The 27,572-nt window shown below is 41.7% G+C and overlaps 1 protein-coding gene across 3 annotated transcripts in view; it reads right to left on the reverse strand.

The window, feature by feature from the left end:
* LOC134480509 (uncharacterized) overlaps positions 1–27,572 on the reverse strand; it is a 270,027-nt gene that overhangs the window by 61,099 nt on the left and 181,356 nt on the right. For all 3 annotated transcript variants that reach the window (NM_001447298.1, NM_001447297.1, NM_001447299.1), the window contains 1 exon segment: positions 24,782–24,965. In NM_001447298.1, coding sequence (NP_001434227.1) covers positions 24,782–24,965 — 184 coding nt within the window.

A 27,572-nucleotide genomic window follows, 5' to 3' on the forward strand; every position in this document is an offset into this window, starting at 1 on the left:
ATGATTTTCAAGAATGATTAAGAGAAAAATAAGTTGAACATAATGGCCAGAAAGGGGATTCTGTCAAGTTGTCTTGTGTGGGACAAGATACCAAGCTATGACTGGTAAGCCTCAAACCACCTGTTCCCAAAACTGACAGAACTTACAGAAAATACATACTTTCTTATCATTCCTCCTCCCCGATGGTCAGAGATTTATTGAGCACCTACTACGATCCTAGTACTGTGCATCTAAGTGTGTAATGGTGAATCAAAAGCTTAATAAAAAGCTTCATTATGGAATAAAGAAAAATGAACCATAATTTTTAAACTCAGAATTCAATATAGGCAATACCACTATTCCTTTTTTTTTATTAACTTGAGTATTTCTTATATACATTTCGAGTGTTGTTCCCTTTCCTGGTTTCCGGGGAAACATCCCCCTCCCCCCTCCCCTTCTTCATGGGTGTTCCCCTCCCCATCCTCCCCCCATTGCCGCCCTCCCCCCAACAATCTAGTTCACTGGGGGTTCAGTCTTAGCAGGACCCAGGGCTTTCCCTTCCACTAGGTGCTCTTACTAGGATATTCATTGGTACCTATGAGGTCAGAGTCCAGGGTCAGTCCATGTATAGACTTTCGGTATTGGCTTAGTCCCTGGAAGCTCTGGTTGCTTGGCATTGTTGTACATATGGGGTCTCGAGCCCCTTCAAGCTCTTCCAGTTCTTTCTCTGATTCCTTCAATGGGGGTCCTATTCTCAGTTCCGTGGTTTGCGGCTGGCATTCGCTTCTGTGTTTGCTGTATACTGGCTGTGTCTCTCAGGAGCGATCTACATCCAGCTCCTGTCGGCCTGCACTTCTTTGCTTCATCCATCTTGTCTAATTGGATGGCTGTATATGTATGGGCCACATGTGGGGCAGGCTCTGAATGGCTGTTCCTTCTGTGTCTGTTTTAATCTTTGCCTCTCTATTCCCTGCCAAGGGTATTCTTGTTCCCCTTTTAGAGAAGGAGTGAAGCATGCACATTTTGATCATCCGTCTTGAGTTTCATTTGGTCTAGGCATCTAGGGTAATTCAAGCGTTTGGGCTAATAGCCACTTATCAATGAGTGCATACCATGTGTGTTTTTCTGTGAGTGGGTTACCTCACTCAGGATGATATTTTCCAGTTCCGAACATTTGCCTACGAATTTCATAAAGTCATTGTTTTTGATAGCTGAGTAATATTCCATTGTGTAGATGTACCACATTTTCTGTATCCATTCCTCTGTTGAAGGGCATCTGGGTTCTTTCCAGCTTCTGGCTATTATACATAAGGCTGCGATGAACATAGTGGAGCACGTGTCTTTTTTATATGTTGGGGCATCTTTTGGGTATATGCCCAAGAGAGGTGTAGTTGGATCCTCAGGCAGTTCAATGTCCAATTTTCTGAGAAACCTCCAGACTGATTTCCAGAATGGTTGTACCAGTCTGCAATCCCACCAACAATGGAGGAGTGTTCCTCTTTCTCCGCATCCTCGCCAGCATCTGCTGTCACCTGAGTTTTTGATCTGAGCCATTATCACTGGTGTGAGGTGAAATCTCAAGGTTGTTTTGATTTGCATTTCTCTTATGACTAAAAATGTTGAACATTTCTTTAGGTGTTTCTCAGCCATTCAGCATTCCTCAGCTGTGAATTCTTTGTTTAGCTCTGAACCCCATTTTTAATAGGGTTATTTGTCTCCCTGCGGTCTAACTTCTTGAGTTCTTTGTATATTTTGGATATAAGGCCTCTATCTGTTGTAGGATTGGTAAAGATCTTTTCCCAATCTGTTGGTTGCCGTTTTGTCCTAACCACAGTGTCCTTTGCCTTACAGAAGCTTTGCAGTTTTATGAGATCCCATTTGTCGATTCTTGATCTTAGCGCATAAGCCATTGGTGTTTTGTTCAGGTAATTTTTTCCAGTGCCCATGTGTTCCAGATGCTTCCCTAGGTTTTCTTCTATTATTTTGAGTGTATCTGGTTTGATGTGGAGGTCCTTGATCCACTTGGACTTAAGCTTTGTACAGGGTGATATGCATGGATCGATCTGCATTCTTCTGCATGTTGACCTCCAGTTGAACCAGCACCATTTGCTGAAAATGCTATCTTTTTTCCATTGGATGGTTTTGGCTCCTTTGTCAAAAATCAAGTGCCCATAGGTGTGTGGGTTCATTTCTGGGTCTTCAATTCTGTTCCATTGGTCTATCTGTCTGTCTCTGTACCAATACCGTGCAGTTTTTATCACTATTGCTCTGTAATACTGCTTGAGTTCAGGGATAGTGATTCCCCCTGAAGTCCTTTTATTGTTGAGGATAGTTTTAGCTATCCTGGGTTTTTTGTTATTCCAGATGAATTTGCAAATTGTTCTGTCTAACTCTTTGAAGAATTGGATTGGTATTTTGATGGGGATTGCATTGAATCTGTAGATCGCTTTTGGTAAAATGGCCATTTTTACTATATTAATCCTGCCAATCCATGAGCATGGGAGATATTTCCATCTTCTGAGGTCTTCTTCTATTTCTTTCTTCAGAGTCTTGAAGTTCTTATTGTACAAATCTTTTACTTGCTTGGTTAAAGTCACACCGAGGTACTTTATATTATTTGGGTCTATTATGAAGGGTGTCGTTTCCCTAATTTCTTTCTCGGCTTGTTTCTCTTTTGTGTAGAGGAAGGCTACTGATTTATTTGAGTTAATTGTATACCCAGCCACTTTGCTGAAGTTGTTTATCAGCTTTAGTAGTTCTCTGGTGGAACTTTTGGGATCACTTAAATATACTACCATATCATCTGCAAATAGTGATATTTTGACTTCTTCTTTTCTGATTTGTACCCCTTGACCTCCTTTTGTTGTCTGATTGCTCTGGCTAGGACTTCAAGAACTATATTGAATAAGTAGGGAGAGAGTGGGCAACCTTGTCTAGTCCCTGATTTTAGTAGGATTGCTTCAAGTTTCTCTCCATTTAGTTTAATGTTAGCAACTGGTTTGCTGTATATGGCTTTTACTATGCTTAGGTATGGGCCTTGAATTCCTATTCTTTCCAGGGCTTTTATCATGAAGGGGTGTTGAATTTTGTCAAATGCTTTCTCAGCATCTAATGAAATGATCATGTGGTTTTGTTCTTTTAGTTTGTTTATATAATGGATCACGTTGATGGTTTTCCGTATATTAAACAATCCCTGCATGCCTGGGATGAAGCCTACTTGATCATGGTGGATGATAGTTTTGATGTGCTCTTGGATTCGGTTTGCCAGAATTTTATTGAGTATTTTTGCGTCGATATTCATAAGGGAAATTGGTCTGATGTTCTCTTTCTTTGTTGGGTCTTGTGTGGTTTAGGTATAAGAGTAATTGTGGCTTCGTAGAAGGTATTCGGTAGTGATCCATCTGTTTCAATTTTGTGGAATAGTTTGAATAATATTGGTATGAGGTCTTCTATGAAGGTCTGATAGAATTCTACACTAAACCCGTCTGGACCTGGGCTCTTTTTGGTTGGGAGACCTTTAATGGCTGCTTCTATTTCCTTTGGAGTTATGGGGTTGTTTAACTGGTTTATCTGTTCCTGATTTAACTTCAGTACCTGGTACTTCAGTACCTAGGAAATTGTCCATTTCCTGCAGATTTTCAAGTTTTGTTGAATATAGGTTTTTATAGTAAGATCTGATGATTTTTTGTATTTCCTCTGATTCTGTAGTTATGTCTCCCTTTTCATTTCTGACTTTGTTAATTTGGATATACTCTCTGTGTCCTCTCGTTAGTCTGGCTAAGGGTTTATCTATCTTGTTGATTTTCTCAAAGAATCAACTTTTGGTTGTATTGATTCTTTCTATGGTCCTTTTTGTTTCTACTTGGTTGATTTCAGCTCTGAGATTGATTATTTCCTGCCTTCTACTCCTCCGAGTGTATTTGCTTCTTTTTGTTCTAGAGCTTTTAGGTGTGCTGTCAAGCTGCTGACATATGCTCTTTCCTGTTTCTTTCTGCAGGCACTCAGCGCTATGAGTTTTCCTCTTAGCACAGCTTTCATTGTGTCCCATAAGTTTGGGTATGTTGTACCTTCATTTTCATTAAATTCTAAAAAGTCTTTAATTCCTTTCTTTATTTCTTCCTTGACCAGGTTATCATTGAGTAGAGCATTGTTCAATTTCCACCTATATATGGGCATTCTTCCCTTATTGTTATTGAAGAGCAGTTTTAGGCCGTGGTGGTCCGATAGCACGCATGGGATTGTTTCTATCTTTCTGTACCTTTTGAGGCCCGTTTTTTGACCAATTATATGGTCAATTTTAGAGAAAGTACCATGAGGAGCTGAGAAGAAGGTATATCCTTTTGCTTTAGGATAGAATGTTCTATAAATATCTGTTAAGTCCATTTGGCTCATGACTTCTCTTAGTCTGTCTACGTCTCTGTTTAATTTCTGTTTCCATGATCTGTTCATTGATGAGAGTGGGGTGTTGAAGTCTCCTAATATTATTGTGTGAGGTGCAATGTGTGTTTTGAGCTTTAGTAAGGTTTCTTTTACGTATGTAGGCGCCTTTGTATTTGGGGCATAGGATTGAAAGTTCATCTCGGTGGATTTTTCCTTTGATGAATATGAAGTGTCCTTCCTTATCTTTTTTGATGAATTTTAGTTGAAAATTAATTTTATTTGATATTAGAATGACTACTCCAGCTTGCTTCTTCTGACTATTTGCTTGGAAAGTTGTTTTCCAGCCTTTCACTCTGACGTAGTGTCTGTCTTTGTCTCTGAGGTGTGTTTCCTGTAGGCAGCAGAATGTAGGGTCCTTGTTGTGTATCCACTTTGTTAATCTATGTCTTTTTATTGGGGAGTTCAGGCCATTGATGTTGAGAGATATTAAGGAATAGTGATTATTGCTTCCTGTTATATTCATATTTGGATGTGAGGTTATGTATTTGTGCTTTTCTTCTCTTTGTTTTGTTGCCAAGACGATTATTTTCTTGCTTCTTCTAGGGTATAGCTTGCCTCCTTATGTTGGGCTTTACCATTTATTATCCTTTGTAGTGCTGGATTTGTAGAAAGATATTGTTTTAATTTGGTTTTGTCATGGAATATCTTGTTTTCTCCATCTATGTTAATTGAGAGTTTTGCAGGATACAGTAACCTGGGCTGGCATTTGTGTTCTCTTAGTGTCTGTATGACATCTGTCCAAGATCTTCTGGCTTTCATATTTTCTGGCGAAAAGTCTGGTGTGATTCTGATAGGTCTGCCTTTATATGTTACTTGACCTTTTTCCCTTACTGCTTTTAATATTCTTTCTTTATTTTGTGCTCTTAAGGTGCAGCCCGCCCTGCTTGGTGCTTGCTATCCCTGAGGACCAGACCGGTGGCCAGGTGCGCGCGAGCCCCAAGCCTGGATGTACCCTGGCAGGACTGGCCTGGGCTTCTTTCCTGGACACTGCGAGGCTGTAGTCTCCCTTGGAAACCCCGCCACTGTCATAGCGCGCCCTCCCGCGGCCGAGGTGACCCCCAACGCCGTTACCGCCCCCTTCCCTGGCCGCTTATTCTGCTTTTTCTTTTCTTTTTTTCTTTCTCTTTTTGTTCGCGATGTGGCGCCTGCGAAGAGCTCGCCTCCAGCATGGAGGACATCGTGCAGGCAGAATCACCTCTGGGCCCTGCCGGGGTTGGAGAGGGAGAGAGAGGAGTCAGCTTGGGCGGCGGCGCCCCGGCTGCCGGCACCCGCGGAAGGAAAACTCGCCCAGGCACACGCGCTGCTGCTGGCGCCAAATATAACGCGCGCCCGGTCCCCTCAGGCCCCGCGCTCACCCACGAGCTCTGCGTGCCCTGAGGCCCAGCTCGGGCGCGGTGGAAGGGCGGGGTGGGAAGGACACGTGTGCCCACTACGTGGTGCATACAACACGGGGAGGGCTAAACAGGGAGTTGCAAGGTGCTGAGCTCCGGGCTTCGCCCAGGCCCATCAGTCCTCCCTCAGGGCTCTGCGAAGGCCCAGGGAGGCTTCTGCGGGCCCCCAGGCATAAGGTGACTTACCCAAGGCCATCACCTCTGGAGCTTCGAGCTGCCCCAGGCTTGCAGCTTGGACATTGTCATTGTGGTTGCCACTATCCTAGGCCGGCACAGCAGGGCGCAAGCCACCACCACCTTTCCTCACCTGAAGGCATCCTGATGGTGCTTCAGAGCACATGTCCAGCAGGCGAGCCTCAGGGCACCGGGCCGGGGTCTTGGGTCTGCACCTTGTTGCTAGACCCTCACACATGTGGCAGCATCACACATATGGCTCCTTCTACCAACCGCCACTAATTACCATTTGGACATTCCTTCACAGTGTTCTCAAGAAGAAAGATTGCAAACAAACACAAAAAGAATGAAATTTAAAATCTTTTTTATCAGCTGGAGAGATGGCTTGGTGGTTAAGAGTGCTTCTTTTCCAGTGCTCCCAAGTTCAATTCCCAGCAACCACATTGTGACCGACAACTATCTGTAGTGGGATCCAATGCCCTCTTCTGTCTGAAGCTCTCTTCTGACATGGCAGGCACACTCGCAAACAGAGTGCTCATGTACATAAATAAATAAATCTTTAAAAATAAAACCTTCTATACAGTTAATGTATCTACATCTAGAAGCTAGAAAAGGGTCACAGCAATATTAAAAATAACTCAGAAATAGTAAAGGGATGTACGAGAGTCACAAAATTCACTGGGCAACATGGTGTATGCCTGGAATCCCAACACTCACAAGGCTGAGGTAGGTGGATTGCCTTGACTTCAAGGCTAGACTAAAGTGTGAGACCTTATACTAGAAAACAAAACAATTGGGGAGGAGATGGAGAGAGAGACAGAGAGACAGAGAGACAGAGAGAGACAGAGAGACAGAGAGACAGAAGAGACCGAGAGGGAGACAGAGACAGAGACAGAGAGAGACAGAAACAGAGAGAGACCTCGATGTCATTTCTTGCACTGATGACAAGCTACTGAAGAATGTCAATGTCTCCTACCAAGCACTGAGATAATGCTAATGACAGAATGGGTTTCTTATTAAGATATCATAAACTGTAGATGGAAAAGTAAAGGAATGTTTAATAAATAAAAGAGAAATCAGACATCGAAACCTAAATTTAGAAGACTGTATATGTTTAAGTCATAGGGGAGGGAATGGGACAATGTGGGGGAGAGAATAATCAGAATAAATTATATATGTGTATGAAAATGTTAACTAAGAGCAACCAATTAAAAGAGAAAAGCAGGTTTATTTTACGATGAAATTGAGTTCCCATATGACACTATGTAACATTTTGTAAATTGATTATATGAATTATCAGCAATAAAAATCAATTGTTATTAAAGATGTGGTTGTGTTCATATTAATTTCAAATATTTAAAATTCTTTCTATTTATTTGCTTATTTATTGATTGATTTTTAAGATAGGGTTTTCCTATGTTGACTTCAAAAAAGAGATCTACCTGCCTATGCCTCCAAAGAGTTAGGATCAAAAGTGTATACTCACACATGAAAGTTACATTCTTAAAGTGAGAAAAAATTACAGCTATCAACTTGGTACAATTATTGAACAGTGATCAAGTGAACAGAAATATCAGAAACACTTTTAAGGCATTAGGTTACTGTTTTCAAAAGGATCTTGAGCAGCATATATAATTAAAATTATCCAGGAGACACATGTTGAAAAAAGACAAGAACGTGGGTAAAGATGATTTAAATATTTTTAATCTATTAAACATTTTAAATTGCATTCGATATGAAAGCTGTAAGTGCTGTAATTCACATTTTTGCTTATATACCATCTTCAATTTTATGTGCATTCTGCAAATATTGTGCATGTTTCTTCAGGCTCTTAATATTTCCCTATGACTGATAACATTCACAGAAATCATATTGAGCAAACTGTATATGTTGACATATAATAGAATTGTATTCTACACAGTATAGCATAGAAATATGTATACATAACTTCCCATATGTTTGTTTATACATATGTAAATGGCTCAAGAATATGAATATCACTTTATCATTTGGTATTATTTTCATCAAAATCCTGAGAACATTGAAATGGCATCAAATAGTGACCAGATCGGCAAAAAAAAAAAAAAACCAACAACTCCACAAAATAAAACTCTTATAAAGAATCTAACGATACTAGCAAAAGATGCAAAAATATTAAAGTCTCAATGAAGTATAAAGCCAAGATGAAATACTGTATAATATTTTCTCAACTCTAGGATAATTTATTTTTGTACAACTTTCAATAAAAAGCCTGAATTTTGAAGAATTCAAAAGTACTACAGTATAATTATGCAGTGGTCAATACTGTTGCATACCATTTTACATAACTGCATACACTCTCGTTCTTTTGTTCCGTGGTCTAGAGACGAACTCAGGTAGATTTATGGGGAAGCATTGCATTGTAGACTTAAACTGGATTAATTTGGGGGTGAGTAAGTCATATTGTGGTAAAGTTGCTTTAAAAATAAACCGTTGGATATTAGTACGGTAAGTAATTCTCCCTGAAGGAAAAACCAGACACCAAGAACCTAGACCACTGCTGTCCAGGAGAAATTTCTAGATGATAGAAATATTCTATATCTGCGGTGTTTCTGGCTATGGATTCTGGCTGGCTGTTTGCCTCCTGGTTTGCCTGCTGTGACTAAAGAGGCAGATTTTAGTTCTAAGTTTAGTTCATCTCAAATAGCCATGTGTGACCAGTGGGTGCCATTTGGACAGTGTAGCCACAGAAAACTGAAGCAGTGTAACCAAAGACTCACCTAGGAGTCAGTTGACCTCCTAGAAGTGACTTGGGAAAATGTTGGCAATGATAGCCTCTTGGGGAGCTCAAATTCACCAAAAGCAAACTGTGAATCCTTTACTCTTCTGCAATAGTCATAATGCAACTGGTCTCACACCTACCCCAACCCTCACCAAAGACACTTGAGAGGGAGCTAAACCCACTGTGTGCTTTAGATTTCAGTGTAGAAAGCACTTCCTTCAAAGTGGAGCAGACTGAGATTGCCAAGTCCTTTGCGTGGCTCCAGGGACTTGGGCCTGACCAGGAGTGAGGAGGAAATGAAGAATGACATTGGACACACATACATGGGGAAGGCTGGGTCCGTGAGCTGGAGAAAATGCAGCATCCCAGAAGCTCAGCATGTTTATTATATAGAGCTGGCCAGGAAGCAGGGCTGTTGCACAGGGAAACAAGTAGGTGGGCATTACATGCAGATAAACAAGGAGGGGAGGACTATGCATATGTAACTGACAAGGGGTAGATTTAGCTAATCTCAGTAGGAGCAGTCTCTGCAGGGAGCAGTCTTCAGGCTGTAAACATCCAGATGGGGCCAGGGAGAAAGGTAGAGTAGACTTTTTCTGCACACGCTATCAATGTCATCCTGGGAAGGCTTTTGCATGTCTCTGAGCCTCAAGGGGCATGGGGGCCTTTGCCTTTTCCCCATGGATAAACGGCTTTGGGTCCATGGCATGGTCATATCAGGTTTATAGCACACATCCACTTAGGGCTGCACTTCCTCAGGGCTTCCTCTGTTCCCACAGTGAGATCTCAAAAGAAAAACAGAAACCAACAAACAAAATATGTGCTCAGTGAACTGGTTAATTCCCTAACTTATATGGATCCAGTGTCCTAAGTCTAGGACTTCCTCAAAGGCTACAGAAAATCCTGTGGACCTAAATAAGCAAGAAAAAAAAAAACAAAGACCCTTGTCCCCTCCACAAAAAATGAATGGGAGAAAAAATTATTAAAGTTTTCATAGAAAATTGTTTAAGAAAAACACACGGGAATTGTACTTAATAGAGTTAGTGTGCTGAGATGTGAGGCCCACTCACAGCATGCAGCATTTGGAAGTCTCAGACAACTTAACAGAAGAGGACTCCTAATTATTTTTTGTGACCACTCTCCATATACTACTCACAGCTTAATACTAACCTTCATAATTGAGTTGGGGACAGTATTCACCATAGCAGATAATTGAAGCATTTGTGCACACAGACACATACAAACACACACACACACACAGACACACACACACACACACACAAACATGCACACAAAACACACACACTCACACACACACTCACACACATACACACACACTCACACATACACACACACAAAACACACACAAAACACAAAAAAAACACACACACAGTCAGGAGCACACACAAGAGAAATGCATATTCTATGAAGTTTCTTGGCATATTTTTATTTGTAAGCCTCAATGCTGGAGTATTCTTGGTTTTGCATAAAGTGGGGGGAAAAGTCAGGCTTCATTTTCCCCCTTTTGAAATGACAGATATCTGTGTGTTAAACAGACTCTGATGGCTGTCCAGGCTGCCTCGGCCTATTTGACAGCATCCAGGTCACCTTGGTCAGGACAGTGGTTGCTCTTCTTATTGGCAACTGGTTTGCATCACAAGAGTTTTCCACATCCTTACCAATATTAGAAGTTTGGTGACACAAGCAGCTGGACAAACAGTAAAATTATTGTGGTTTTGCCTTTCTGGAGGACATTAAAATTTACATGGTTTGCATATGGCTTTTTTTTCTTAGCATTTAGTCCTGCTTTAGCACTGTTCAAATGTGGCCATGCAGCCAGCATCCCTTTGCTCCCGGCTCTCAGCACCCCATTCCCGTCACTGATCTGATGCATACTTGGTCCCAGAGATGGACAGCAGAGGGACTTGACACACAGCGTCCACTCTGCTCCACTGCTTTGCTTTTTGTAAATTCTTTACAATGGCTATTTCTTGATTTAGTATTCCTATGACCATGACATGTCTTGATATTTTGAGATACGATCTTATTACGCAGCCCAGGGTGGCCTTGATTTCCCAAATCTCTGGCCTTAGTCTTCCACCATTCCCTGATTCTCAGTTTGTTACTAGAGGTAGTTAAATGGCCCCATTTCCAAATCAAATGTTCTTCTGGCTTCATGACTTTGCCCTTTCCACAGACTTTTATTAATTATGCAAAGTAGATGGTGTTTAATGTTTAAATACTAGATATATTAACTCGTCAGACCCCAAGACAACTCTGTGAATTAAACACTCATTATCATCCTCACTGGGCTGATAAGGGAATTGAGTCACACAAGGTAAAATAACTTCTCCAGGGTTGAACATCCAATGGGTGTGAGAGCCAAGCTTTGAGTCCAACTACAAAGTAGATCGGCCTATAATATGTCTGCTGCTGCTGTATATTCAAATGGTAAATTCTGTACCCTAAGGTCTGGTTGCTCCAAGACAAGGAGATCCTCATGTATACCAGATTTTCTTTCTTTTTTTTTTGCCTCCTAAGTTATCCCTGATTGGTTAATAAAATCCCTACAACATGGGCTGGGCAGAAGAGAGGGGACAGAGCAAAGTTTCCCTGGGCCTGGGGGCTCAGGCAGGGTCCACAAGGAGAGGGAAAAGACATGGAGGAGAAGGAAGGAGACAGCACCCCATAGGGTAGGTGGATCGTGAGTGTATTACCATGAGGGGCAGCCTGTCAGAACAGGAGTGAACCAGGCAGAGCATGGCAAGCAATACCTTGGGGTTATGGACAGGGAAGCAGAAAAAATAGCACAGAGGGTTGATGTCTGCCCAGCTCTAGTACTTTAAGGCTTATTCTAAATCTAAAAGTTTTGTGTCTTTTATTTGGAAACTAAATGATCTACGGTGGGGGAGAAACCCCCTAATAATATTTACTGTAGCAATGGCCACTCAATTATTGTGGTATTTTAAATATAACACACATTGAATTTCACAATTCAGATGCAAGGCTTTTTATATTTCCAATGTGACTGTACACCTGAGGTCATGTCTAGGTATAGAGACAGAACATGGCAGAAATGCCTAGAACATTTTAAGGTCATCACACTGACCACATGAAAGCCACAGGCTATACAGACTATGATGGATGGGGAGAAGGCTTAGTGCTCTCTGGAGTCCCCTTCCCTAGTCTTGGGATAAGACTTCCAGTAAGCCAAGACCATACTCCTCTTTCATTTCTCAAGGAGCCAGGGGTAGACCCACATATATGATTTCTTTGCCTGCAGTGTTTTTTTCCAAGCGCTGCCCTGTTTGAGGACTTGGCAAAGGTAAGCACCATCAGAGGAAGGCCAGCATATGAATTCTGTATAACTCTGCTCTGACAGCATGTAGCACAATCCTATCATGTACTGGAAGCCTTGCTAGAAATATTAATCAACCTCTAGGATCAAAAGGAAACAACCCGAGGGCCATATGGCTGTAAATCAAGTCTGAAACCATAGCCCAGTATGGAAGTTCAGCCTTGGATCTTACATCAAACAGCGATAGCATCCAAAAGAAAAACGAAACTGAAATGGCAAGGTGACTGGTAATGACCTCATGGCAAGGATATCTAAGTCATGTGGAAAGATCCCAGTGCAAAGACACATGTCCACGAAGCTTTCACCAAGAATCACTATTCTGTGTTCTACAACATTATATATACACACACACAAAGAATACTCATTTATGGTCAGTTATGGGGATTGATTCTCTGGGAATCTGACTTTGAGATTGACATAGATGTATAAAGGTGTTTGACAAGTGCTCTTGGGGACCATGGCTGTGACAAAGAGGAGAGAAGAGGATGGGGCAGAGAGCACTCTGGCTCTAATGCAGTCACAAGGGTATGCAGGCAGCCCTGTTTGGGGCTCAGGAGCTGGCCTGACCCTGAAGTCTTAGCCTGCACTGGAACAAGCAGGAGGCCCGGCCTTAAAGTCTCCATTGGCTAAGGACGAGGTTCCTGGTCAGAACCCAGTTACCACATTGTAACCACATAGCCATCCCTTCTCCAATATCATTCTTCCTGAATTTCCAAGTCCTATCATGAGGATATTTGGAGCTCCACTCTGATCTTTTACTCATAGCAAACATAAAAATCAGGTGGATGGGCAGGGAGTGGAATGGCCTAAGGTTAGGCTAAACCTCAATTTTAATGTGTCCATAAGTTCCGGAGGGAGTCCATTGGCATTGTCATGTGTGGCTTCTGTGTTCTTATCCCGGGTGAGCTGACTCTGTGATACGATGCCACCTCACCTCACAGATGTCAGGGTGAAAATCATGTATGACTTTTCTGGGAAGAACTCTGCCTTTTCCTACCATCTGGAGTTATACAACATCTCTATGCACAGCTCAGAAGAGAGGGGTGGAGATTGTGGAGGCCTTAGAAGTTGAGGATCTTTTCTGATTAAGGCACATATTTTTTCCTATGTAATTTTCCCCTTGTTCTTTCCCTAATGATGGTTGACTTCATTCCTGGCCTGAAGTAAACTGGATTCCAAGGTATTGGATTAGGGAAGCCCCTATTTTTGAGATGACAGGCCCAGCAAGGGATCCCACTGCATACAGGTTCCTATTCCCAAGGAAGTTGTTGCTCCAGAATCACAGCATGGGGGCAGCAGCACAGGATATCTCCCAGCTTTCTCTCCTGCACCTGCTGCAACTGTAATAAGGCTGTTTGTTTGTTTGTTTGTTTGCTTTTTATTGGAAATACCTAAAAGCTGGTCAGAGTTAATACATGCCTTTAATACCAGCACCCACAAGGTATTTTTGTTTTTGCTTTTGTTTTTGTTTAATTTCATTTCATAATTTCTCTATATTTGTTGTTAGGATTCTTATTGTTTTCTTTGGTAATTCCCTCTAGCTATTCAATTTGTATATAGAATGTAAAGCCATGCTCTGCATGGTCCTCTTATTCATGTTAAGGATTTTATTCTTACCACCAATGCCACAGATGAACACAATATTTACTTTCAAATCAGGGAAACAGGCATAAAGAGGAGAGCTATGTTGTTTGGTCTCAGGTAAGCAGGCAATCAGGAGTGTAGGATGGCTTCCCAACGTTTTGGATTAGGTAAGCTTCTGTTATTGAGATGAAAGGCCTCTGCTGAAACCTTCAGTTAAGTAACAGAGAGCCTGGAAAGACTGAAAGAGTGGTTGCACCTTGAAGGTGAAGGCTGGCACTTCAGTGCCTCTGCAGCCTGAGGCAGAGTAATTTTGGGAAGACAAGAGCACTTGGCCAGAGATCATAGGGGACTGCATTTTGCTTGAGCCCTGAGACCTGGATGAGAGGAGGCATCCACATTCCTGATAAAGGGAAGCAGAGTCACATAGATGTGAGGGAACAATGGATCTGTGATCTGCATGTTATCCATTTCATTTATCTTTGCTGTGTACATAGTATATGTAAACGACAAGGGCATCCTACTTTATCACATCTAGTCTCTCTAGATGTTAAAGCATGTGCAAGTGTAAACACAGTAGAGTTAGTTCAGCAATACATTGTGTCCCATTCTGTTAAAGACCTTTATTTTATTTCTATTTATATATTTTTTCTTTTTCACTTTACGTTCTGCTCACTGACTACTGATACTTAATTACTCTCTCCCACAAACCTTCCCCAATTCTCCTGGCACAGTCTTCTCTGAGTGTATGAGGGCCAACTGTCTCAGTACCTCCCTTCTTTTAACAAAGCCTTTCCTGGGGGCATTGGTGAGGATGCTGGTTTTGAATGCCTTGGTCTTGGCTTTGTTCATGCTCCAGTTGGCTGGCTTTGAGAAGTTGGTGAAGAACTGTCTGTGAACTTGGTACTTCATCCAGGTGGTACACAAGAGGTAGTGGTTTTGTTAATATTTTTGAGAGTATATTTCAATCAAACCTCTCCTACTAATATCCTAACAATGACAAAGGTAATGGGAGGCTACACATCTATTTCATTAGTTTTCAGTTCTTCTCAGAGCAGCAGTGTAGAAGCCCACAAAGCTGGCATAGTGAAGTGAGGTCACGCAGGGGTCCTAAGAGCACAGTCCTACTTTCTTAGAGTAACTCCTAGGGACTTACCATATCCATACACCCGTAGCTCCATATGCACTGGACCCCAGTGAAGTGCTCAACATTCATTGCTTTTTTACTCAGTTTGCCACAAATGTTAGAAATCTGAAAAGTTCAGCAAATTTGAAGGTGTGAAAAACTCCCAGTGACTGGAGTAAGCTCAAACAGTCTGTGACAACGAAGAAATGATTAAGTATCCAAGAGAGAAGACCCTCACCAGGATCGTAGTCCTATTCCAGTAAGAATATTTAATAATAAGGCTTCAGGTGAAAAGATAAATTAGGAGGTCTAGGCCAAATATTTTATCCTCTGCCCTCAGGGTTGCAGCCATTCTGTCAGACTTTCCTGGCCCTCTCACAGGATCAGAGTTCTCACCTGGAAGCAGGAATATCTGGAAGGCACATAATACATATCCACAGACTCCTCTTTGGGTTCAAACTGACAGGCAACTTCAAGGCTTAAAGTTATTCTCTCTCTCTCTCTCTCTCTCTCTCTCTCTCTCTCTCTCTCTCCCTCTCCCTCTCCCTCTCTCTCTCTCTCTCTCTCAGCTTGAGGCTGCACACACTCTGCATTCTTTTGTGCACTCTGCCTTTTTTATTGCAGTTTTCTTTTCTCAAACTCCCACAATCATTCACACATCTGTTCATTACCCTTTCATTCTCACACACACTCTTCATACACACCTAACACATATCTCACACACACCACATGCACTCTCCTGTCACGCACACACGCACTCTTCATACACACCTCATACATATCTCACACACACCACATGCACTCTCCTGTCACGCACACACACAATCTTCATACACACCCCACATTCTCCCCTCACTCACTTTCACATTCTCTTCTCATGCTCTCTCTCTGGCTCTCACATTTGTTCTTACATTTGCTCTGTGATTTACTCTCTCATTCACTCCCTCATGCTCTCTCTCATTTACTCTTCACATGTTCTACAGAACTACAGCCTTTCTCTTAACCCAGTCCTTTATTAATAATCCAAAAGCAGGTAGAAAAAAGAGATTTTATAATCATTGCCAAATCAAATGCAAAGAATGACTACATCACACCAAGAACTAAGAATTACAACTGTTCTCCAAAGTTTCAGGCTTGCCCTATACCAAGGCCTGTGGCCAATATAATAATAATAATCGTAAACTTATCATTATTTAAACTTTAACTCTTTACTTTTATACTTCAGAGTCCAAAGCTCCGAGGTCAGCTACCTGCACTTTCCTGTGAAGCTCTAATGATAAATGACATAGGCAAAACTGCCAGGCAGTGGCCAGAAAGAATCAAGGTAACCCTTAGCACACTAATTCCACTAGCGTTCTGTTCCTTGCACACAATGACTCTCATAAGGGTTCCAGTAGTTAGACTTAGTTTACTAGTATATTATTTTATATATTCTATACTTCCTTAACCAGTCTATAATATTATGTAAAACTTACTTCCTAACTTCAATAACTTTTTCCTTTCTTAGGGTCCCAATGTTGGCTCAAATTCATTTTCTCTCATTTTCTTCAAGCTGTCTTTGCAAGTCAAACCCTAATCTAGAACTACAATTCTGCAGTTATTACATTTTTTCCAAGATGAGAATACACAGTATCCACCTGGGCCACTAGGGCTGTGCTGTGCTGTGCCCCTATGCATCAATTTCCAATTGTCTAAGAATCATAATATCAAGGAACATCTAGTTTCACAGAATTCACCAGAGCAGAAGGAGAAAGAAGTAGGAAAGTCAGATATAATACAATAATTGTGCACACCAAGGCCAACTGATAGGCAGTCACACAAATGAAATCTATACAGCCGTTGTCCAGGGCTAAGGTTTGGAGAAATGGAAACAACCAGTTTTTACAAAAAGCTACTGCGGGCTACTGAGATGTCTCCATTGTATGTTGTCCCCAGCATTAACCAAAACTCAGACAACAAAGGGAGGTCAAAAGGATACAGATTGGAAAGGAAGAAGTCAAAATATCACTGTTGCAGAGGATAGGGTAGTATACATGGGACACCCCAAAATTTACAACAGAGAACTCCTAAGCCTGATAAACAACTTCAGCAAAGTGGTTGGGTATAAAATTAACTCAAACAAATCAGTAGCCTTCCTCTACACAAAAGATAAACAAGCTGAGAAAGAAATTAGGGAAATGACACCTTTCATAGTAGTCCCAAATCATATAAAAATACCTCAGTGTGACTTTTATCAAACCAGTGAAAGATCTGTGTGACAAGAACTTCATGATATGAAGAAAGAAATTGAAGAAGATCTCAGAAAATGGAAAGATCTCCCATGTTCATGGCTTGGCAGTATGAAGATAGTAAAAATGGCCATTTTCCCAAAGTGACCTACAGTTGCAATGCCATCTCCATCAAAATTCGATTCCAATTCTTCATAGGGTTAGACAGAACAATTTGCAAATTCATTTGGAATAACAAGTAACGCAGGATAGCTAAAACTATCCTCAACAATAAAAGGACTTCCTTGGGAATCACCATCCCTGAACTCAAGCAGTTTACAGAGCATTAGTGATAAAACTGTATGGTATTGTTACAGAGACAGGAAGATAGACCAGTGGAATAGAACTGCAGACCCAGAAATGAACCAGCATACCTATGGTCCCTTGATTTTTGACAAAGGAGACAAAAGCATCCAGTGGAAAAAGGATAGCATTTTTAGCAAAGGGTGCTGGTTCAAATGGAGGTCAGCATATGGAGGAGTACAAATCATCCCCTTCTTATTACCCTGTGTAAAGCTTAAGTCCAGGTGGATCAAGGACCTCTACATCAAACCAGATCACTCAAACTAATAGAAGAATCTTGAACACATGGACACTGGAAAAAATTTCCTGAACAAAACACGAATGGCTTATGCTCTAAGATCAAGAATAGACAAATGGGACCTCATAAAGCTACAAAGCTTCTGTAAGACAAAGGACACTGTGGATAGGACAAAACAGCAACCAACAGACTGGGAAAAGACCTTTACTAATCCTACAACTGATAGAGGGCTTATATCCAAAATATACAAAGAACTCATGAAGTTGGACTGTAGGGAGACTAATAACCCTATTAAAAATTGCAGTTCAGAGCTAAACAATAATTCATAGCTGAGGAATATGGAGTGGCTGAGAAGCACCAAAAGAAATGTTCAACATCTTTAGTTATAAGGGGAATGCAAATCAAAACAACCCCAAGATTCCAACTCACACCAGTCTGAATGCCTAAGATAAAACACTCAGGCGATAGAAGATGCTTTTGCGGATGTGAAAAAGAGGAACACTCCTCCAATGTTGGTGAGATTGCAGACTGGTACAACCATTCTGGATATCAGTCTGGAGGTTCCTCAGAAAATTAGACATTGCACTAGCTGAGGACCCAGCTATACTTCTCTTGCACATATACCCAAAAGAAGCTCCAACATACAACAGGGCACATGCTCCACCATGTTCATAGCAGCCTTATTTATAATAGTCAGAAAATGAAAAGATCCCAGATGCCCTTCAACAGAGGAATGGAAACAGAAAGTGTGGTACATCTACACAATGGACTACTACAGATATATAAAAAACAATGACTTCATGAAATTCATAGACAAAGAGAACGAACTAAAACATATTTTCCTGAGTGAGTTAATCCAATGACAGAAATACACACATTGTATGCACACATTGATAAGTGGATATTAGCCCAAATGCTCAAATTCTCCAAGATTCACAGACCAAATGAAATTCAGGAAGGATGACCAAAATGCCGATTCTTCACTCCTTCCTTTAAAGGAGAAGAAGAATCCCTATTGAAGGGATAGGGATGCAAAGTTTAAAACAGAGCCTACAGGAATGGCCATTCAGAGTCTACCCCACTTGTGGCCTGTACATATACAGCCTTCAAACTAGATAAGGTGGATGAAGCTAAGAAGTGCAGGCTGATAGGAATTGGATATAGATGTCTCCTGAGAGGCACAGCCAGATCATGTCAAATACAGTGGCAAATGCTAGCAGCAAACCATTGAACTGAGAACCGGACCTCAGTTGGAGGAATTACAGAAAGATTGAAAGAGCTGAAGGGACTCGCAACCCCATAAGGACAACCATGCCTGCCAAGCAGAGATCCCAGAGACTAAACCACTACCCAATCACTATACAGGGACTGTGCCATGGCCTCATCTGCATGTGTATCAGAGGATGGTCTTCTTGGGCACAAATGGAATGAACAGCCCTTGGTCTTGCCTAGGCTGGGAAAGTGTATGGCTGGTGAAGGGAATACTTTTATAGCAGAGGTGGAGGGCGATGGTATTCAGACTTATTTCTGGAAAACAAGGAAGGAATAACATTTGAATTCGAAATGAAAAATATCCAACTAAAAATCAACAACAACAAAATGGTATTTTGAGCTTCGAATCAAAATAAGCCACAGTCAGGAAACAGAGAATTGTATGCCTATGGTTTTCTTCAAATATGCTCAGGGCCCAGGTAGGTTCTGGGTCCAGGCTGGACCAAGCAGATTCCTGCCACTGACTGCTCTTCTATTCCTGTTTCCAGAGGCACCATGCAGATTAATATTGGGCCAGAGATGTGGGCAGAGCTGGTCAGAAGTGGCTTTGTTTCCTGTGGTCTCAGGATTATCTGCATTCCTGGGTGTTCATCATTTTCTGCCCCGGGATTTGGGTGCAGGATTCCCGATGGCTTTAAACTCCCTCATACCATGTTTATATGTCCTGGGAGGTGTTACAGAAAAATTAATGTTTATCCTATTAATTTGGTCAAAACTGCCATCGACAGAGTATAATTTAGAGGTAACTATATATTTGACAGCAAGCATACACAGTGGGTAATGTATGCATGATGAAGTTGAAATTCAGAGTTGGAAACACAGTGAACAGTGACTGTATGACTGCCTTTGAATCTCAGTCTGACTGGGAAGTGATTTGATGCCCAGTCCCCATGAGAATGCAGAGATCCATCCCTCCCTGATAGCTGTGGGACTTCAGATGTTGACACTAATGATCAATAAAGAAATTTTTTAAGAGTGAAGAGTTTGAGACCACTCCTTTATTGACCAGAATACATCCAATTTACTTGATAGTAACCAGATGCAGGTAGTCAATATATACAGTCTATATCCTTATCAAAATAGAAAAGCAAATGAACAAAACAACAACAGATAAATAACAAATCTTCAAATGAATAGAAGGAAAACCAAATAACCAAAACAATTAAAAATTAACCAAACTTTAAATAGAGGAATTGCACTAAGCATTTTTTGCTGCTCCTTTTGCAGAATAGACTTATAGCCTGTGGCTTGCCTTGGAGACATAGTAGACAAGCAGTTAGTGATGGTAATAATCTTTTCAAGAGGAGTGGAAGTAGGACTGTTTTGTTGGAGTGGGGGTATTAAGGAAAAAGCCTACCAATACTGAGTATAAATGATATTACAGACTTTGTCACAAAGACATTCCAATATTGTGATCTGATCTCCATGAAACTCTTCTGGATGACACATCAGAACAAGTACAAATTTACACGTGCACAGTCTTTCTGGATGACCAGCAGCTCTTGATTGATGTGCATCAGCACTTCTCTGAGTCCCTCAAAAAGTGTGCACTTGCTGGAGTGAGGCAAGGTGAAAATACAGCGTATTCAATCCAAAGAAATCAAACTAAAGGAGGAAAATGCAGTCTACAATTGCTATGGACACTACAGATGAGATGCAATAGTGGTGTATTTGCTGTGCACACTTAGTTCTCCTCCTGTAGCTCTTCTCTCCAAGGGAGATCTTGTCCTGGACTGTGTCATGTTCGAGTTTCTGCTGGAGAATTTCAGACCTACCAGAGCAAGGGAAAAAAAGTTTAGTGAGTGGTTGTCAATTCAGCTCTCCCTCATGCATCAGCTCTATTCAGTTGGATAATCCAGCATGACCTGTCAGCTGAGGTCAGTCCCTCCATCCCCAAATGTCATAGAGTACCTGCGCTTGGATTTATATCTCAGCTTTTAACACTGCTAGAATTTGAACTGTGGACTATGCACTGTACTGGGATTAAGAGAAAAATGAGCATTTTTTCCCACTGGTCCAGGTATATGACATTGAATAATAACATTGTAGCTATGTCTGAATCTGAGTTCAAGAGAGGTATGAGCATCCTAGAATACCATGTGGATTCCTTCTGGAGAACATGCCCACAATTGAGGTGAAATTTCTGATTATGTCAGCACTGAAGGAACCGGTCTAGTTTCCATTTGTAACCACTGAATCTGCAAATACACAGAGAAGCCATCTCACTTCAAATTCATGCTCACCGCACAGATCTTGTAATCACTGAGAATGTGCTCCATGCAAATCTTCCCAGCGTACACATGGACATTAAAGGTGATTGTGATGTAGAAACAGAACAGCACCCCTGTAAGTCTATGGCTAGTGCAAGGCAGTTTGTGAGAGGACAGAAGAGAAAATGTCCTCAGATCTTTCCGGAGAGATCACAGGAAGAAAGGAGTAGAACATAGCAAGAAATCCAGAGGATCATATATATATTGTTTCATGGGCAAAATTCACATGAACTGTACCAGAACAATACTCTGAGTAGCTCTTTAACTGCCTGAGGCTGAAATCCAGGTGGGGTGGTCATCCACCCAAAAAGGGTATTTATATAGGGAAGGATATTCAAATGGCCTCTTCCAGCCTATGTTCCTACCTGAACATTAATGCTTAATGTAAAGATTCCCCAGGATTCACTGGAGGCATAAAAACAAATGTTGAGTGGGATATGTACATAGTGGCCAGAGCCTATAGACAGCTCAGTCAGTGATGTGCTGTCCTCCCATAAACCGTCATAGACTCAGGGTTCTTTTTCCATTAACAATCTGGCTTAGCAAGTCCCAAAGGCTGTGTAGAGCTGTCTTGTTGCTCAGCAAAGGATCATATGTTGGTGGTGGACTAGACTCTTGTTCTTGTTCACTCTTTCAGACTTTCTCCAAAGTGTGCAACTTCTTCTAATCGGAGCTGTCTTTACCATAGCCTGAGTGACTTCATGCCCAAAGCTAGAATCATAGGAAATCTCCATAACCAGGATCCAAATCAACAAATTTTCTCCCCGTAATGTGATTGTTCCACAGATAATTTGAATAAGTAAGTAAAAGCTTGCATGGATTAACTCACACTGAATGAGAATCTATGGAAGGGCTCCATCGTATGGTACACTTTATTCCTTGGCTGATGGACGTCTGGATAGATTCTCCTTCAAGGTTACACTGGGACCACTACAACATTGATGCTCCCTAGTTGCAATGGCAATACCTACTCCTTGTTGTGGAATCACTGGGTTAACTAAAACTTCTGTTCCACTTTCTGAACATGGCTTCTCATAGGGCTACCTGTTCTTACACTGTCAGACCCATTTGAAGCTCATCATTTCTCCTAACCCATTGAGGCTGAAATTAACTGAGAGACAATGATGTTGATCGACAGCACTTGCAGAATGCTACACAGATAACATAGGGGAACGCTTTGGATTATCTGTGCACCTAAAGGGGCTCCTGATACTGCCCTATTCTTGCACCACAGCATAGCTATGGGACTTTTTCTGGATGAAGATACAATTCCAAGCAACTCAAATTCTCAATGAATAAAATCCAAGCCAAACTCCCAGGGGAAGTTGTAGTGTGCCAAGGTAGCTCGAAAGAAATGGTAGCAGGCAATGTGGAAAGCAACCTTGGAGAAGACACAGTGAGTGACACAACCTTCCAGTGGGCTTTCACAATTCACAAAGAACAGAGAAGCAACATAAACTCATGTTATAAACTTTTTATAGAGAAGCCTTGCCCTTACCTCCCAGTACTCCATTCCTTTGATGTGCTCCAAAGGATTTCAATGCAGATCAGAAGTTTTGCCCCTAATCACTTGAAAATCTAACTTTACAGGTGTTTTTGTGTCCTCTTTTTGGGGGTTGCATTTCTAAAGGATTTTATTGTCCTGCTTCTACACCATAACAAAAAGGGACCTGCAAGCCCTAGGCCTGTACCATTTGTTACCCCTGTGAAACGGGACTCTCTTGAACATATTTCCACTCCTCCCCCAGACTTCACAAGATAATTCTGTTCTGAAATTTTTGGAAACAGAATAAATTAGTAATTTAAGTGTCCTTTTGCTGTACAGAGCTAGATGGAGATGCCAAATGACTGGGCAGCTCTATTTCATGTTTCATGGATGTAAAGTGAATGCTTAAGAGTACTTTTCTCATGAAACTTGGAATTGAGGGAAATACACGTTCACTACTGCAAACACACACACACACACACACACATACCCACACACACACAAACACAGACACACAGATACACACTCGCATGCACAAATGAAAACTTTGCTCTTATGCAGCTCATTTCCTGTTGAGTGAGGAATTAGTGGGAACAATGCTGTGTACAAGTCTCTTAGACTCAAGCAGGCTGTGCTGCCCTGCCCTGTACTCATTTCCACTTCAGGAAACCTTTCTATGCAGATACTCGCTGGTCCGACAAGTAAGTTACATGTTCTGCACAGATAGCCTAAACAACACAACATCAAATCCCCAAGAGAGAGATTTCTAGGAAAAGACTCCATCGAGCTCTATGCTGACTCATCATAGGCCCCTCACTAAAGCTACCCTGTTTCCTTCATAGAAGACTTTGGAAGCATCGGAGAAGACAGTAACTCACGGTCAGTTACCAGGAACATTTGATCACATTAGAGTTCCTGTGATATTAAAACAACCTCAATGTCAGTCAGAAAAAGGCTAAATAAATAACATACAGTGAATTTTCTGAAATGCAGCACTGTGTACAATATTGAGAGGGAACCTATCCTGAAAGAATGCAGTGCCCATGATATAGTCAGCAAAGCAATGTCAGCAGAGAGTTGCACTCTAGGATTCCATGCAAGATCATGGTGAAGCCAATAAGACAATCCAGAATCTTCCCGGGGGATAACTCTGTTCAGGTAAAGTGAAGAAATCTAATCCTTATTTTTAAAATAGCTGAATGGTTTAAGAATGTGTTGAGACAAATAAGAGAGGGGGCTCCACTTGGAACTGGACGAATGATGCGAAGACTGCTGGCCAGCACAAAACAGGAAGCTTCATGTTTGTTGAGAGACCTAAGCTTAAAGGACTAAGTTAGATAATGACTGGACAAAACTGCATGTCATGAACTGGCCTCCCCGCATGCTCCCTAAGATGCAGGTCAGCACAGAAATGCAACTTTCTTGGTGAGAATTGGGGGTACATACGGATAACTTTGTTCTTGAAGTCTCAAGTCTCTCATGCCAACCCTCAGCCTTTGAGAAACCTTTTCCCCATCCTTGCTCTTCTAACCAGCTTCAGGTTGTAAGGCCCAGTTATGAACTCTCCAGGAGCACTCAAATAAGACAGGACTGACATGCTGATACACAGGCTCTGTAGTTACCCAAGATCTATGAAGCATGAAGTCACCATCTTCATATACAGGGACATGAGGGGAGGAAGAACAAAAGCCACCACAAATGACAATGAGAACCATTTCTTTGGCATTTCCACCAGGCTCTCCTCCTTGAAAACTACTTACTTCCTGAGTCTCACACGATCCCTGTAAAGAAAATGAGCTCCAGTCTTTTGCTTCATCCCTCAAATCCCTGCTCTAGTCTAAAGAGGGGCTCCCACATAGCACCCTCCATACATAATGGCATGTAGTGCTGTGCTGTGTGATCAACCTATCTCCCTTAATGAAGTGCAGATCTCGAAGAGCAGGAGCATTTGCTTTCCAAACATGCAGTTTCTTGAAAAGGGGCTATCTCCACAGAAAGCCTTGTAAACCATCACATGAATGAACACTTGGATGAGACCTAGGTCAGGACATGGATCAATCAATGGACAGTTACATTGGTTTGTCTATGTTTATGGTAAGACCTGAGGACAACCTGACCCTGAGCCCTAACCCTACCTGCTGTTGCTTGGCTCTGGGGTCACAGATGTTCATTCCGGCCTCTTCACAGAGCCTCTTTGTCTCCACAGAGGATGATGGCAGTTCAGTCTGCTCCACCAGCAGTTCTCTCTTCTCATTCAGCAAAATCTGTATATTGTTCTTCAATTGAGCTTGTTCACGCAGGAGCTGGGAGTGCCTGATGCTGAACCACAAACAAATAATGGTAAATCCCAGCCAGCTTCTATTTGCCTGTCACTCCTGCAAGTCCAATCATCCCTTCAAGGGTCCTCATCCTCAGAAATCCCCAGAATAGAGCCATACTATAGAGGTTAGCACCAATTAGAGGAGGTCAAATCCAGAATCCACATTCCACAAGAATCAAAGTACGTCTGAAAATCCTGACACTAAGACGGTTTATATAAATCAAGGAAGAAGAGATGGTCCATAAGGGAGCTCGTATGTCCATGGTATGGTGAAACCATCTTCACGTTGTGGGGAAAGCCCCTCTGAGGGGTAGTTGAAGACCCAATAGCTATAGAGTCTTTCCATGTGTTTCTCATGGATCACAGATCTTTAAATCTCCTGTCAGAGTCCTAGAGATTCAGAGTTGATTGCTATTCCCATCATGGTGCAAACCTTTTCTATCTAGAGGAACTTTAACTGGGAAAATAACAATTGGACGGTCTTCTACACCCCTCACATGTACGACAACTGAATCCAAGAGCTACAAATCTAAGACCCTTGCCAGGAGGCAGCCTTCTTGTTAAGAGTCAGACACTACAGAACCAGAGCCCTGACTTTTGTTCAAAGTCATACAGGACAGAAGCATTCCCTGCCTAGTGCTGGGTTCTCATCTCTGTCAGCGACTCACCGGTAGGAACTGTTCACTTGTATGAGCTCCTTGTACCTCTCCATGGCATCACTTATTGAGTTGGTCATCATTTGCATAGACATCATTCTCATCTCATGTTCAGATTGAAGGACTGGCAATTCGACATGCAGCCTGGGTTAGGTCATGGCCAAAGGAACAAATAATGTTTTGAACTCACGATTTCAGAATTAGGTGAAATGTAAATAAAAATATATAATAAAAAATTTCAAAATCAAGAAATGGTGGAAGGGAAGAAAATGGCAAACTCAAAAACCAGACCAAAACACAACAATGAGACTCAACCACAGAAAATATTTCTATGTAAATAAGCAAACATTTGTTTTGTAATAAGGACTCCTTGGAATCCTGAGAGATATGGTTCTGCAAAGACTCACTATATAGGAGGGGGCAGAGCCTGAGAGCTGCCTGTTTGGGAATAACAACTGTCAAGACCACAGTGACCATTTCTAGGTCACAATAAACAATCCCTGGATAGTTAAAAAAATAAAAAAACTAAAGATCAAAGCAGGTGAAACAAATTAGGTAAAATCAGACTGTTCTCTCTATTACTTAAACTCAGTATGTTCCACATACTTGCTCCTTCAAAGTATTTGTACTGGTTAAGTTTATTATCCTGGGCACAGGAAAACAGAGTCACGGTACCAGTTGGAGGGACCTGACCTTCAAGAGCTGGCCAGGTGAGCATGATGGAATTGACTAGTTAAGGAAGAAGATTCCTCCAGTCTGTGCCACAGCTTTGGGCCCAAGAGAGAGCTGTGATGACATTTCTCTTGTTTTGAAAGCAGGTATACTCAATCCTTGGTTTCTATCATTACATGAATTCCCAGAGGGCATAACTAAGTTTGACAGGGAAGAGGATTTATAGCACCTCCTCCCCTCTGGAGAGTTCTGTGTGCCACCAAGGTATACAGAAGGAGCAAAGTGCTGTGTTGATTAATGTGGGCCTCCATGTACTCATCACTATCATGACCTGCAAACTGTTGATCAAACAAATCCTCAGACCCAATCAAAGGTCCCAGACGTCCTGATCCAGAGTAAACCACCAACAAATACTGCCACATATATACACACCAACCCATATCCAAACACATTTAGAATGCCAACTACATCCATGGAGGTGCCATAGAATCAGTGTATAATGAACAAATTCAGAGGAAAGAGTGATAACGTGCAGGCATTTCATTCACACACACAGTTGCAGCAAGTGTGACAAGGTCCTTCTAGCTGTTGACAGAACCAATGCTAATCCAAGAGGCTCAGGGTCAAGTACAAAAGAGGTTGACCCTAAACACACAGCACCTAGCTCATCTCACAAGCAAATGCCTGCCAAATCTCCTTCAAATCCAGGATGAGAGGTGAAACTCTCTCGTGCTATGAGTAAATCTTGAGGTAGCAGAGAGAGAGCGCAAGACAGTGAATAGGTTACTGGGCATAATGACTACCTGTGGTCCCACTCATCATAGATATAAAGATCCAGGATTTGATAAAGTTCATCCCTCTCGAATTGACACTTCTGGATTTCAAATTTGAGTTCCTCCAGTTCCTTTAGACACTCCTCTTCCTTAGTGATGACATTTTGGGATGATGCCTTCCTACCAAAACCTGTACACAGATAAACCCAAGTGAATTTGCATATTTGAACCAATGGGCAGAATAGATCATTCTGAATCCGAAAAGGAGGTTGAGGAAGGGGAAATGGTAGAGACTGGGTGAATCCGTGAAAGAGCAGAAAAGCTTTCTTAAAGGTTGATTCTTAAGCTATGTCCCTCTTCCCAACCTCTAATGCCATACACGTGCCACACTCACTATTACACAACCCGCGGCACTGAAAGTTATAATCTGACTGAGACATAAACATCTGCGACATTGTTATGTCAGATGTGGTGCAGATAATCCTGGAGTTCATAATGACTTCAT

Source organism: Rattus norvegicus, chromosome 9, assembly GCF_021556685.1.
Source record: "Rattus norvegicus strain SHRSP/BbbUtx chromosome 9, alternate assembly SHRSP_T2T, whole genome shotgun sequence".
Lineage (NCBI taxonomy): Eukaryota > Metazoa > Chordata > Mammalia > Rodentia > Muridae > Rattus > Rattus norvegicus.